At 39.8% G+C, this 15,677-nt stretch overlaps 1 protein-coding gene across 4 annotated transcripts; it reads right to left on the bottom strand.

Moving 5' to 3' along the window:
* Positions 1–2,427: 2,427 nt before the first annotated feature.
* Positions 2,428–14,215, bottom strand: myoz1b (myozenin 1b). 4 transcript variants are annotated; one of them, XM_026178370.2, is made up of 6 exons: positions 14,006–14,215; positions 11,301–11,387; positions 4,938–5,104; positions 4,773–4,842; positions 4,473–4,659; positions 2,428–2,955 (listed from the first exon to the last, which is right to left on the bottom strand). In XM_026178370.2, exons 2-6 carry the CDS (start codon positions 11,383–11,385, stop codon positions 2,724–2,726), a joined length of 741 nt encoding a protein of 246 aa, XP_026034155.1. In that variant the 5' UTR covers positions 11,386–11,387; positions 14,006–14,215; the 3' UTR covers positions 2,428–2,723. The 4 variants fall into 4 exon arrangements, with proteins under 4 accessions (XP_026034155.1, XP_026034156.1, XP_026034157.1 ...); XM_026178371.2 differs by having other exon boundaries at positions 4,473–4,656; positions 14,006–14,192; XM_026178372.2 differs by having other exon boundaries at positions 4,773–4,839; positions 14,006–14,192.
* Positions 14,216–15,677: the final 1,462 nt, after the last annotated feature.

Genomic DNA, 15,677 nt, shown 5'->3' with positions numbered 1-15,677 from the left:
CTCCGCTCCAATATGTGACGTAGCGCTTTTATCACGCTGTTTGCTCAGCCCGATGCCGCCGCCTTCTGGGCACGAGGCGCGTGGAGCGTGAGGATGGTGATGATGTCATCCCACGGCTCACCTTCTGCCCTTACCTGTTTTTGATCTCCCTGTTTTTCTCTCGTATCTGACCCGCTGGCAGCAACACGCAGAGGACATCTGTTTAGTTTTTGTAGCTGGAGACGTGCCAGCACCAGTTTAGAGTCACTAGCAGGGACTGCTGGTGGAGCAGGTGAGAGGTCACGTGGACACCGTTTAGTTTGACACTGGGAGGTGCGCGTGAGAAAATAAAACGGTTTGAAGTCTTTCAAGAACATGTATGATTAGAGATGTGTTTTACTCGTGTTTGGCATCTTTATCTTGAGGGTCAATCGAATTTGCCCGCCAATAGCTATCCATCCTCTGCGCATATCCAGACCATCTCAGTCCTGCCTCTCTGACTTTGTATCCTAACTGCTCAACCCTGACCTGTCGGTGTGATGTACTAACTAATTTCTAATCCTGACCACTGAGGTCACTCCAAATGAAAATATTAAGTAGCTGTAGTGTGTTTTAATACTATTGTAAAAGGTATTGGAATATTAGGCTACATGTCAGAGAAAGGTGGACTTAAATATTTCTAGGGATTTGCCTTTTGTTGAGTTAGATATAACTCCCATGTTCCTTTTCCCAGTAGCCATATGTTGTTTTTCCAATTTTACACATTTTCTACTGATGAAATCATTCCTGTTATAATTCTTATAAGTATTGCACAGTTACACAGTTAAGTAAGTATCCTGAACCTTGCTGCACAACATGGCATCATTTATAACCTAATCAAATTTACAACGCCTGTCCCTAGATGTGCTTTTAATATACCTAAAATAATATGATCCTAATCTTGTGTACAGTGATTTCAGTTTGCACATTTTGCAGGCTGGGTGTTTCTTTTAAGCTACATGCATCAAAGCTTCTCATTACTGAAATTACTGAATTATGCTACTTTACATTTTTACTGTTGTAGCATGCCCATAGCTATTGGTCAATTATGCAAAATCATCCATAACCACTTAAACAGTTATGGGTTGCAGGCTGATGGAGCCTACACCAGCTGCCCTGGGACAGAAGGGGTACACATTCAACAGGTCACCATTCTATGCAGGGCCAACAGAGAAAGACAACCATTAATGGTCAAATCAAATTCTCATCTACAGGAAGTTTAGAATCAACAATTAACTTAACATGTTTCTGGACTGTGGGAGGAAGCCGGAGCACCGAGACAGAACCCATGCAGGCACGGAAATAACATGCCAACTCTGTACAGAAAGGCCTCCCTGTATAAAATGATCCAAAAGCTAAAAGTATTATTCACTGCCTGATTGGTCTATCCAAGGACAATGTCCTTGTCATAAAGTCTTTACAATGTTTACTTTGTAATTACTGGAATGGCTGTCATTACATTCCTTCTATACTCCACTTACCCCTTCTCAAAAATGAACTGCACAGTGGTTTACTTACATACTTTATTCAGGAACATTTTTTGCCAATTAATGTAATACATAATTTAAAATTGGTATTTTTTGTTTTGAGAAGACACTTTGTGTTAACTGTAAATATACTCACCTCACTTTTTGATGGATCATTGTGGATAAAGAATAGTCTCAAATAGTTTTAACAGGGGATCTTGTTATTTATAACTTGTTTGTTTTGAGCATGAATATTCTTTCTCATGTAGTAGTTTTCTATACCACAAACTTTAATCACTATTAGATGGGTTAGTTTGAAAAAAAATTTTATATATGTCATAGTCTGTGGGAGTGTCTGGGGTTTTTCCACCCGTGGCCGTTGGTCTCCTGTCCATCCCTTTGGGGTGGAGCTTCCTGTACCTCACCTGGGCCTCTTCTGCAAGCAATCAGCGGGAGAGCTACTTAAACCTGTGCAACCTGCCTCTAGTTCGTTATGCTCTCCATGGAGGTAACGAGGCAGCTCCCCTATGTTTAGAGGAAACTGTCTCCACGTTTTGGACCCCCCCCCCCCCAGAGCCTACAATAACTCCCTCTCCGTCTATTAGGACGAGGCGAAAGGATCCCTTTTGCCTCTCTGTCTCTTGACATAACCTCCTCTGTGATCCAGTTTCCTAGGGCCGCCCTTCTCATTTCCAATTGCCACTTCCCCGTAGCCATTTCTAATCTGTCTCACAATCTCAGCTATCAAATAAACACTCTTGTAAATAGTTTCCTCTGCTTCTTGGTGTCTGCATTTGGGTCCACTTCTTAGGCGAACTTTCAGTTCATGACAATATCATGTTAGGTCATTAAGAGTTAGTGTAAAAGTTTTCAACCTTGAGTTGCTTTCTTCCTTTTCTATTAATTTGTTACTTTCACATATGGAATGAGAAGCCAGCAGACATTCTCTAAAGGGGAAGTTTATTGTATAAATTGTTCTAAGAGTGCAGAGTGTTTGTCTGTTTTAGGTCTCACAGTATCTCATAATATGCAAAGTCACAGACATTCATAGGTGAAGATGTAAAGGCTAAAGGCTAAAAGCTAAGACAGCACACAGTAGAGCAGGGGAGATAATTTGTCCTGTTCCATCACATCAATTTTAATAATTTATGTTTGTTTATTTTTTTTTACAATTAAAGTACATGTTGGGAGTTCTCACTGGACTTATGAGTTATTAGGTGCTGCAAATTTAAAAGCTCATCACAGGTCATCTGTCTCTCCGTCAAAGGGGATCTCGAGATCTGTGTGGATGTGTGAATTGTCTTCACTGCAGACCCAGCCGATGGGCGTGCGGTTGAACGAGGGGCGCGAGCGAATGTCAGGCTGCAGTGTGGGCAGAGGTTCAGGCTCCTCGGTGGCAACATTGAGCTCTGGAAGCTCAAAGGTCAGCAACTTGGATGCCTTGTCATAACCGCCGTATGGCAGTGCCATCCTGAGAAAAAGGATGACAAGTATTTTTGGTGTTAAGCAGTACAGTAAAGTAACTTCCAAATTAATAACTTTCAAACACAAAATGCAAAAAAACCCCCAAAAAAACCCCATTTTCTTTTAAGGTTGACATACTCATTCCACACAACATATTTTGCTGACTGAATGAAAGAATTACTAGCTTAGAGAGTGGTAAGGTGAGGATCCTCATGTCAGAGTGTACCTCTGCCACACAGTCAACTAAACTATGACAAAGACATCAGCACAACTGCTAATAAAACCTCTCTTACTTCAATGCAGAGCCGTGTCAGCACCTCATTGAAATTTACTGGTTTTATCAAACTCAGCAGAGATGTAGATTTTACCTACTAAACAGCATCTTTAACATTTAGAAATGTACTTTTCTACTTAACTGTGAGCAAACATTTTGCCCCAGATGTCATTATCCTAATCTTATTTGAACCCTGGATCTCAGTCCATTGCAATACTGTTTATAATTCTTTCGAAGCACCATAAGAGCAGCTGTATCCTTTGCCATTACTAATGGGTCTGAATAAGCAATAAACCTTGATTGTATTACAACACAACAGGCTCCTGGACACAAATATGTAAAAAGGCCTCCTGCATGGGAGAATCGATGACAGCTAAGCTAAAGTTCACTCTATCTTCAACTCTGCAACATTTGGCTCAAATCTGTTGAAATGTGGGCCGATTGGCAAAAGGACAACTATCCCTATCTATGTCTGCACCAACATACAGGCATAGATAGAGGACAAATATACATAGAGATACTAAATACTAAAAGGGAGAAGTCATTCACACTCAAGTAAAATGAGAAAATCAAGCCAAGCCTGCTGGCATGTAACAAGATCCAAAATAGCCAAAGTCCAAAACTAACCTCAAGGAGTTGGAGAACAACCTCAATGAGTCTCAAAGTAACTTCAAAGAGTCTCAGAACAACCTTAGTCTGAAAACAACCTCAAAGAGTCTCAAACTAACATCAACATCAAATAGTGACAAAACAACACCTCAAAGAGTTTTAAACTAATTTCAAGAAGCCTCTCAATGACCAAACAGAGATTTAAAAGTTTCACAAGACACAAAGACATAGGATCCATTCTCATCAGTTCTCCCATGTATGAGGGACTTTTACATATTTGTTTCCAGGGGCCTGTTTTCTTATTATACATCTGAGATTGATTGCATAATCAGGTCCATTACTAATCACAGAGGACACAGCTGTGCAAGAATTATTAACTGTATTACAATGTACTGAGATCCACGGTTCAAATAAGATTAAGATAATGACATCGGGGACCAAATGTTGCTCAGTGGTAAGTGTTAAAGTACATTTTGAAATATCAGGAATGTTATACAGCAAGTAAAGGCTGTGTCTGTGGTGAGTAAAGCCATGGAAACAGATGGGAAGTAGGAAACTATTCACTGCTTCATGATTAAGGGGATAAAGCACTGGGTGTTGTTGTCATTATATACTTGAATAGTCATTCAGTAATACAGTACCTGTTGAAGCTCTTGTACTGATGTAGGTCTGGGTGTATCTGGATGGGTCCAGGCATGCAAGGCTTCATCGTGGCCTTCAGCTCCTCATTGTCCTTCATGGCCCGTTCCCATGGGGATATGTAGGTGCGTACATAGTCCTTCCTCTTCTTCTGCTTCTCCACCTCCTCATCCACAGTCTCCTTCACTACTGGGACATACAGGAACGGGGAGGAAAGAGGTGAGCACCACAGATATGACATGCATACTTTTAACAGAAGGAAGGCATCACAAATAGTGAAAAGAGAATTTCTGTGATCATACTTTCTTCCTTTGGCATCTCAGGCTTTGGAGGCACAGGGGGAGGGGACATAATCAGGTTCTGAAGGTTCTGCTGAAATATATTTAAAAATACAGAGGATATAATCTTATCAGATCACAAACATATATAGACAACACAAACACTTAGCGCCTCATATACACAGTCACCATGTTCTCGTTGGTCACAATGAACTTCTCGACTCTCTGCTGCCTCATCTTGAACATCTTGGACCCCTTGTTCGTGAGGAGGGAGAGCTCTTCGAGCATCACATCTTTGGGTGCCTTGATCTTGGTACCCAGATCGAACTCAGAGGCCTCAGGGTCTGTCTCATCGTCTGACAGTGTGCAGAGAGAAGATACCGTTACCCTAACTCACACATATATTATAAAAATACAGTGCTGCAGTGCTTCAAGGTGAATGTCAGTGACAAGTCATTCAAATTAATTGTATTTGTTATGGAATAGTGGTGATAGTTTCTTATTTATTTGTTAAATATGTGCAATAAATTAACTACAAAGAAATTTATAATACATTACATGAGAAAATTACGTGTAATACAATGTTGTAAGTGTAAAGCAACCAGTGATAATCAATGAAATTATGGCAATGCTGAAAGCAAAGACTCATCGAAATGTCAATATTTCAGCTCAAATGGATTTAATAGTGTTGCAATGGTTGGGTGAGTAAATAATGTTGCGGTGCAGGCTCTGGAGAGGCCAGTCCATGACTGATAGTCTTCCACTGTGTGTTTTTCTGTCCTGGTATGGTTTTGCTCTATTGGCAGTGTGTTTGGGATCGCTGGCATTTTCCAGATGGTTTTGCAATGTGGATCCAAATTTGACTTTACTTTTCTACCTTTATGACTTCATCTATTTTGACAAATTCTTCACTGGCCTGAATCCAGCACCAACCATGATGAAGCCTTCACCTTGTTTCACAGACAGATATAGCATTTCTCTCCTGAACTCCTCCATACAAACTGACAATGTTTCACCATCCAATAGACCTGTTGTCACTGATTTTTCAGTAATTTCAACAACTGGCTCAGTGGAAGTGAAATCCAACAAAGCTTAGCTCAAGACTTTGCTACTTTAAGATTGACATGTCGGTACATGTTTGTAGGCGGTTTCTCTGTCACATCCATCCCTTACCAATAATATGCTTTTGTTTTTTCAAAGATTGAACTCGGGGTGGGCAAAATGCTCAAATCAAGCTCCAAGTGTTAATTTCACAAAGTCAAAACAACACAAGGCTTCAAAAAGTGATGTGTGATATCTTGGTGGTTATGTTCATACATATATTTATTCTTTTGTTGCAGGGAAGTTATAAATAAACATTTACATTTTTATCCACATTATTCTTAATTCATATTATTTTTTATTCTGAAAAGTATCCTATATCTTGTCAAAAGTGGTAGCTATCGTGTGGGAAAGATAAAATTGTTCAAAATGAGCCAAGGGTGGGAATGGCTGGATTAAATGAACATGTCTGCGTGCCAACAGAGAAGAGATGACTTGCTCAACTTTGCAGAAATGCTGCAAATGAGAGGGAAGAGTCTGCTTCTGCCAGAATGAGTGTAAGAATGTCCAAAAAGTCTATCCTAAGCTAAGCTAACCACCTCCTGACGCCCTCATATTTAAAAAGTGGTCGTTTGGTCAAATATTTGGCAGTGAATAAGCATATTTCCAGAGATTTTTTTATTTAATTCAGTTTTATTAACATTTTCTTCATTTTCCCATTTGAATAAAATAAACCGAGCTATGATTTTTCGCCTTACACAATTTTTAGTCATTAACATTGTGGATTCAGAGGTTTGTACACCCATGTCAGCGGTACAGTTATTCTCACTTAAACCCATTTGGGAAATTAAAAAGTCCATTTAAGTGCCTGATATTGAATGAAGGATGTACAGCACAAGTCTCAAAAGTGTAGGTTTTTATTGTCAGGCTTCCAGATCATTGTTATAGTGATAAATTGGAGTAGAAACCTGCTGTGTGGTGTTAAAGGATGTGTTCATGTGAAACTGTGGGAGTTCTAGGGGCTAAGAGGCCGTAGCAATATGGAAGAAAAGTGCACTGGGGGATTTCACTGCAGCTTTTGTGGTAGAACTGTTTATGGAGGGAAATCCTTATAACACACTGCCTCCCTCTTGCTTCTCCTCTCTCTGTGATGGAGAGATCTGATAGATTTTACTGCTCCACAGAGCTCCTCATTAAACACTCTTCTCATCCACTACATACACTCTGATATCACTCATAACACCTGGAGTTGAGCCATAAACCAATGCACATTCTCACTCACATACACACACACAAACACAAGCACATCTATAAAGCAGGGAGTTGGCATTGCAATGCTGCAGAGAGCTGTTAGCAGTACCTCGTAAATCAGACTTGGGCAAGTAGGTGTGTAGACTGTGTGTGTGTGTGTGTGTGTGTGTGTGTGTGTGTGTGTGTGTGTGTGTGTGTGTGTGTGTGTGTGTGTGTGTGTGTGTGTGTGTGTGTGTGCATGCGTGCACGAGGGAGAGAGAGAATAACTGAGACTGCTGAGCAGAGCGAACTCTCCCATGGGGATATTGATTAGAGTGTTAATTCAGAAGAATGTGAAACTGGAGCTGGCTGTTGCTGACTGGAAGAAAATTGGAAAGACTGATCGAGGCAGGGGGTGGACAGATGGACAACATAGAGACTGACAGAGATATGACACAAACAGTCAGAATGACACAGCAGCAGGGATGATGGACAGATCCAGTGGAATTAACCAGAGCAAAATAAGGGATAAGCAGGATAAGCCCTTGAATGAATAAGCGACCAACTGAAAACAAACTGGTGGAAAGATACAGATGTGGCTGCAGATGTGACAGCAGAAGGACTGATAGAGAAAACAGCAAGGGACACAAATGGGGAAAGAAGTCAACAGATTGTTAAATGACACATACAAGCATGTGCCCAGACAGAGCAGATTGCAGAGTTCATATCCAGAGTTTAGCAAATAATATTTTGTGGCTGTGTCTTTTTTTTTAAGTAATACTGTATTATGCAACAGATACGTGTAATTTTAACATTTTTGAAATAGCTTTAAAGGTTGTAGGTTTAAAAGCCTGCAGAGAGGCTTTTGGGAATGCTGTTAGTTTGGGTTACACCAACCTCCAACTCCGAAAGATGAAGTCAACATGAAAGTGGCTTAAAGTAAGCAAGTAAAATTTGTATTCATGTAGCAGCTTTAAAGATAGGTATCACAGAGTGCTTCACAACAAAAACGTTAAAATAGTAATAGGAAAGTTTACCTAGAAGCAATTCTAAAAAGATCCGTTTTAGCTGCTTTTTAAGAGACCACCAAGTCCACACATCTCGGGCTCAGGGGGAGAGAGTTCCAGAGTCACAGTTGCAAAAGCTCTGTCACCTTTAGTTTTCAGCCTTGTATGATGCACAGCCAGCAGGCCCTGATCACTTGTCCTCAGGCCTCTGATGAGGATGTGATCCATGCAGAGCTCTAAATGTCAAAACCAGAATCTGAAAGTGAACTCTGAAGTTCATTGGGGATCTAGTGTAACTGAATTAGCATTAGCGATGTGTGACATGAGAGTAACTAAGAAGACTGAGTGAGAAATCTGCAGGCATTCCAGGGAGGTGAATGGTGAATTACAATGTTCCAGACGTAACAAAATAAAAAACATGAATAACAATTTCCAATTCAGAGCAACATAGCAGAACTCAACTCAAGTGAAAAGTTACCCCATGGTTCCTCTCTTCATTAAGCTGGAGAAAATTACCGGCCATCCAACTTTTAATTCAGCATCTATGTAAGATCGGTAGCCAAGAAACATGGTGGGGCCATAAAGAGGCAAACAGCTTGATACCATCTAAATAGCAATAATAAGAAATGTCCTTAAACGTGCTAAAAATGAACTGAAAACAGTGCAGGTATAACATAAATTATAAAGGCCCCAAAACAGCCATCTGTGACACACCATCGGTGTGTTTTCTTCTGTTTTTTAAATGGGTGGATGACAGCATCCTTAAAATAAAACAAAGACGCAGCTAAAATAGAGATTAAGAGATTTGGAGAATGGTTCCAATGAGTCTACTAATTTTACCAGCTCATATAAAGAAACGGGTAAAAAACTTTCTAAAATAACAGTCCGAGCTGGAATAGGAACAGACAATGAAGATGTGCCAAAGGAGAAATATTTTTTCTTCTCTCTCTCTATATATATATATAATATTCTAACCTCCTGTATACTTTAATATGTTTCTGCTTCAGCTTTTGGTGGGTGAAATTCTAGCAGTTTAATTTTCCACTACTTAGCGTCAATTAGCAACTATCTGTTTGATTCCCAACTAAGCTAACTAGCATTAGCTAATAATTTAGCTAATTTTTTTAAGTGTCTAGCTTTAAAAAACAACACAGCCGTGGCCAAAATGCTAACATGTGGGGTCATAGTGGCTACATCCATCTTTTATACTGTTTAAATTGCCATATATTGCCATGTTAACATTTTTTTCTCTCTAGAGCTAATTTGGCCCAAGTTAATAACTATTTGGGTAAATTGTGTTGGTTTATGTTATGCATGATTCGAGGCCAGGCCCCTTTTGGCTGACACGTGAGTCACTACGCAGCTGATGAATGAGGTTTTGCAGACACATGAATGTTAACCAAATGACATTGAGTTGTCCATCATTTTTGGAGAGTGTAAAATTTGCATTCCTCAGCCAGTTCGTCGAGTGATGTCGCTGGAGGGTGATGGTAGTCCCTGGGAAACCAGTTGCTAAATGCCCATTTATACAGACCTAGGGACTGGTCAGTGACCCCCAGGCGATCACTAGTTGCCAAGGAAGAATTTCCCAAGAAGTTGGTAAACCTCCTTGTGATTGCTTTGATCACTGGCAGATATTAGTGTGCACAAAAGTTGCCAACTTGCCCAGAAAAACATATTGGCTACTCTCTGAACAGTTGTGAAACCGGGAGAGGAGACCATTTGTCACCTCTTGAAACTTGTTTGCTGCAACCATGCATCACAGTTATTCAGGTTTCACTATCGTTCACCTAGTAGTTAGTGAGTGCTTTGCATGCAAACTACATGACAATCTGCTAGCAACCACAGCAAGGAGATTTTTTGTAGCAGCATCTTCTTTGTGACTGATTTCACCTAGTGACAGCCAGCAACCTCAAGGGACCGATCACCAGTGGGTGAACTTGTATCACATACAATACAGCAGACAGTTCTCAAAGAAAGATGATTTGTTAAAATGGTAGACAAATAAACCAGTGGGTAATACCAACATCCAAGAGGTGTTAGAGGAGTGAGAGAATCTCCAGATTCACAAGGACTCAACTTCTTGATACACGGTTAGTCAACAAGCTCTCCATGAGCTGTAACTATCTTTGTTACCACAGAGCCAGCCAGCTGTCCCCCTGTGAGAACAAACTATGCCCGCTTATCCTTTGGAGGTTTGTACGAGATTGGAATCGATCCAAACTGACATTAGGTTAGAGGCGAGGTACACAATGGACAAGCTGCCAGTCAATCACGACGCTGACACACAGATACAGACAATCATTTAGACCACGAGTAAAAGCAGTGCAGAGTCACCAGTTATCCTGGATGTCTTTGGATTGTGAATCTGAAGCAGAGGTGCAGCATTTTAACATCACAGCGAGTTAAAGTGTAGCTTTGAAATGAAGATCACACGATCAACAGTATACTACTCTATCAATGGAGATTACAAAAAACATCCTATCTGCCGAGAAGGTGAACTAAACTAAATAAATATTGCAACTATACTCTTCCTTTTGAATATAATAAGGCATTTCCTGCCTTTATTTTTATGCTTCTGGTGTTTTTGGAAACTTTGGAATCACCACTAAAATTATAAATAATGTTTATTGACTTTGAATAATTTTAACATGCACAGCATAACTTTGAACAGATGGACTGGTGGATCTGGCATAATGAACATATTAAACTTTCTATTTTTAAAGTGTCTTTCTTACAGAAAGTAAAATCTCATTACTTAAGCAGCCAATGTAACAAAACAAAGAAATGCACACACATTATAAAGTTTTTAGCTGTTGGAGCTTACACACATCCTCAGACAAACATATTGAGAGCAGAGTCGCCCTCTGATATTTTGTGTTGCCCATAATGGTGACAGATTTGTGGTTGCTCTGCCATCTGATAATGACCCACATCCCTTCAGGAATTGCTGCGTGCATGTTAGATATTGTGTTACTGCTTGGAACAAGTGTGCATGAGCGCGGGTCCTTATTTAATTGTGGTATCATACAACCGAATGCAATGATTTACACCCACAGAGTTCAGTTTATATGAGTAGAGTGGGCTGATAGCAGACAGGCACTAAAGATTTGACATTTACTAGATGGGATAATCACATCATTTGGGAAATAAAGTAGTGTTTGAGGAGCTGGAATGACTAGCAGAGTGTTTCATGTTTATACGCTGCATCTGAATATTTTGCCATTGTGCTGTATGTGTGCGTGCATGCATGTGTGTGTGTGTGTGTGTTTACCATTCTGGCTGATGTTGGACAGGTCAGTGATGATTCTGTTGGCCTTGTTTCCCTTGTTAGAAGGAGCAGGAGTTGTAAGGGACATGGCTAAAATACAGAACAGACAAAATATGTTTGAAACATTAATCACAGGTCTACCCTTCCACCACTTTTTTATACACAGAGAGAAAAGTACATGGCACAGTCTAAAAGAGATACTGATGGTAAATATTTCTCCCTGATCTAATAGTCAGCATCAACTGTTTAAAAACAGTCGATCCTTAAGGACTTCCTATCAAACCACTTCTTGCAAAGTCGGGTTCTTAAACATGAACAGAAACAACAATATATTAAAGTTATGATATATTTCTTTTTTCTTTTTTTTTTGTTTACTGTACTAATGCAGATTTTAAATTAAATTATATGGCATATGTGTAACATGCAGGTTCTCACATGTATTAGAAAAGTGGACAAATTATCACCAACTTCTGGTTCCACATTCGAGAATCTTTTCACTCACAGCAGTTTTACAATTTGGTTGAGTCTCATTACTCCTTTAATCAGTCTGGCCAAGGCAAACCGTTGCTTTCTCCTAAAAATTTGTAACGAACAGATTGTATGCTTCTTGTCTAACATATTTCCACATTTCACTCAGGGGCTGGTGGAGACCAAAATAGAGCTAAAAGGAGAGCTCAACATCAATCCATACAAGTACTGCTTTTGTATGTAGCAGAGGTGGAAGATAGTTAGCTGTCCAAGGTAAACATTTGGGGTGGATACAAGGGTCAGCTTGAAATCAGACTCATCCTTTTGATATTTTAACTTAATTCAGTCACTTAATCCATTCTTGTTTTGAAAGGCAAAGACAGTTTATACACAGTTTACAGCCTGTTAAACCACCCCAGGAGGTCAAAATACTTATAATATTTCTATAATAAACCACTATATGGACCAATAAATACACACCAACATCACTGGTTCCATGACTTCACTCATTTTATACTTTTATTTCTTTGCTTTTATGCTTCTTTTTCTTTAATTTAATCATGTCTTCCTTTGTTTTTGTCTCTTTTGATTATCTTAAATGTACAGCACCTTGGTCGACAGTTGTTGTTTTAAATGTGCTATATAAATAAATATGACTTTGACTTTGACTATGACTTTTGAAAAAACACCAAAAAGGCGAATTAATAACTACCATTATTATTGACATTGGCATAATTGCTTTTATGTTCTGTGTTAGACTTTGTATCCTAGGAATAAATTGTCATGACTCATTTTATACTTTAAGAGAGGTTTAAATGAATATTAAGAATTACTGCCCAAAGTTTGGATTACATCATGATAGGATTAGCAACAAGATAGTGGCTGGCAACGAAATGTAAAACAGCAAAAGTGTAAAATGTTTAAGAAGAAGATGCAAACTTAAGTTGTATATCAGCCCCAACAGAATCTTACTGGGCTCCCTAATTAAATAAGGTGCTCTTTAAACATAAAGTGTATCTCCTGCATTCCCTTATGGACACTAAGCAAAGGTGGAAGCTCATGCCTGTCTTGACTAACCACTCAGATCGAGCCTGGCAGTATATCGTTGTCAATTTCTCAGGTCGAAAGCAATTAAGCGAAGCTGGAGGTGAGTCTTACTAAAAGAAAAAGCAGGAGGGCCTGTCTACAGGGAGACAGTTAATGTAATTGCTTTTCATCTGCTGTAATTGAAGCTCGTTTCCTAGCCGGGGATTCAGTCCTGTGTGAGCTATTTTTATGAGCCCATGTTCTATAGCACTCTGGTGAGTGGGACTGTCATCGACATAAAACATACATAGAAATTCAGCACACACACACACTCAGACACATCAACAAAAGCACACTCACACACAGATTTGCACTCAAATAGCTCTACTCTTGTGATTAATGTGAGTCAGTGGCTGGTGGATTAAAAACTGGAGATTACAGGTGTTTTTGGATGTTCTCTGGGAAATGCAAGATGGAGGCAAACTGCTGCGTTGATGCAACTACAGGAGCTGAGAGTGAAGCCCTGGGTCCTGTTACTGCCTCTCTAAGTGAAGACACGCTCCTGTCCCCAACGAGCAGCCTGTTTTAGCTCCAGATAAATCTCGAAGGGACAGCTGGGGAGGAAGGCTATCAGTCAGCACATTCCCAAATGCACACATACATCCTCGTGAACTAAAAACTCCACCGGAGAAGGCCAGATTCCTCAGGGACTACAGTGTTAGGTAAGAAGTTTAGGAGAGGAGATGGAATAAGCTGTCCACCAGCTGGCTTTCATGATCTGACATGGTTTAACTGATTTTTCAAGACTTAAAGTGAAAAAGGGTGTAAACAGTAACACAACTGCTAATTCATGCACACAACAGTATTAATTTAAAGGCTGTCTTAAACAGTTGCTGTCTTTTACCATAGCAAACAGTCCAGTCTGCAGTATACTGCTGAGCATCTGCTGCTGGCTGATACTCATTAATTCATCCAGCCACAGAGGGCTCATAAGGCCTCAGATGGGACTCCCTCTTGTAGCCAGAATCTGCTGACCACAGGACATCAGCGAATTTAACTGGAACTGTCTGCTTGTTCTTAGAGGATCACAAACTATCTGACAACTCAGTGGCCATCAATACCAGATAATCCACAAACATTCAAGGCATGTGTGAGAAAGGTTTTAATGGGTTTTGTCGACGCTATCGCACATTTTCACTTCTCCGGTGTCTTACCTACAAGACCCAGGGTGTCCGCACGAAGGCAAAAGGTCCCGGAGGATGAGGAATCTAAATTCCCAGGTAGATTTGTATCCCAGTGCTAATATTGCACTGCCGGCCCTGCTGTTCGCCCTGCAGAGAGTGAGACTCTGTCTGGAAGGCTGCAGGAGGGGTGGGAGACCAGGGTGAGGTGGTGTGGGGTGGGGTGAATTGAGTAGGGGGTCTAGAGGGAAGTGGGTGTGGTGTTGGTAATATGAAGCACAAATAATGTATTTTTTAGTATTAGGTATCTATCTAACTATCCGCTCTACCATAATTGTTCCCATCTGTCTCTCATTTTCCAGCAACTTCCAAGAAAAGCAACTTAAATGATAGCATTTTGCTGGTAATGTTCAGCACTGAAATGCTGACTAACAGCAAGGTTTCTGTTTATGTGTTTTTATGTGTAAGGGTTAGTCTCATCAAGACTGTTGTTCCAGTTTTAAAAGGTCAAGCTGGTATTGATGCCAATGCCATTATCAGACCTGCTTATAAGTCTGAGTCATCGTTGATTCCCTTGTTGATTCTTTAACACCTTTCTCCGCTTAAAGAAGCAAGCTTACATAGGTTTTTGGGATTAACACTGTTTTATTTTCTGAACGCAGTGTCGAAACAGAGCTGGAAAAATGCATCAGGGAGTCTACTAAAGTCTTGACTTCAAAATTATCAGAAAAAACCATGCCAGCATCCACAAAAGGAGTTAACAAGCTTGGAGACAGGTGGTTTGATTTGAAACAACAATTCGGATCCAGTCCGTGATTCCCAGAGGAATTTCTGATTGTGTCTCAGGCAGTATTCTAAATCTTAAAAGCAACAACATTGCCAGGGCAATGATACAAAGGTTGCAGAGATGAGTAATTCAGTGAATTCCTCCAGCCTCTTTAGACTGCAGGTGAATGTGGGCTTTTGATAACAAACACAAAAGAATAGAACAGGTTTGTTGAAGTTTATTTGCCTGAGGCCATTTATCCTCTTATTTATATCTTTTACTCCCCCTCTGACAGGCATTTGCCCTTCACCCCGCAAACCTTTGGGAGTGATCAGCAGCTTCAAGCGTTTGAAGAAGTTAGCAGAAGTTACAACTGCATCCACCTCAGTTTTTTGGAATCAACCATTAAGACATTATTTTATCCAGGGAGGTACATCTCTGGGACAAGACTATAAAGGCTCTGTATTTTAGTGTTCTGTCACTGAGTTTTGTGCAGGTAAGAAATGATGGTTGAAAAGCCCTCTGGGATCGACTGATCATCTGGAATAGACAAAAGTTTCTGAAAATGAAACAAAATTTTCAAAGCAGCTATAATCCATATTTGTAACAGTATACAATCAAGTTCTCTTGTGCTAATGAATATACAGTTTTATACAATTTTCATTTTTCCATCAGCTTTACAGAACAGTTATATTTGAATGTATGTATTTTTCCAAGCACTGTTTTCAGGTGTCTCCACATATTTCCCTGGAGCTGGCAGAGAACAAACACAGATCTAAAAGAGTTAAATATATAAGAAACTTATTAAAATATTAGAGCCGTAAGATTTCTCCTAACAAAACTCAAATTTAAATGTTTAAGCATGTGTTTAAACATTGTCCTAGCATGGTGTTATTAGCTTTTCAGTAATAAAAAAAATTACAAAAAACTGAAGAAAAA

The sequence above is a fragment of the Astatotilapia calliptera genome, chromosome 8, assembly GCF_964374335.1.
Source record: "Astatotilapia calliptera chromosome 8, fAstCal68.1, whole genome shotgun sequence".
Lineage (NCBI taxonomy): Eukaryota > Metazoa > Chordata > Actinopteri > Cichliformes > Cichlidae > Astatotilapia > Astatotilapia calliptera.
Note: the sequence above shows the minus strand (reverse complement) of the source record. Positions and strands in the feature narration are given on the sequence as shown.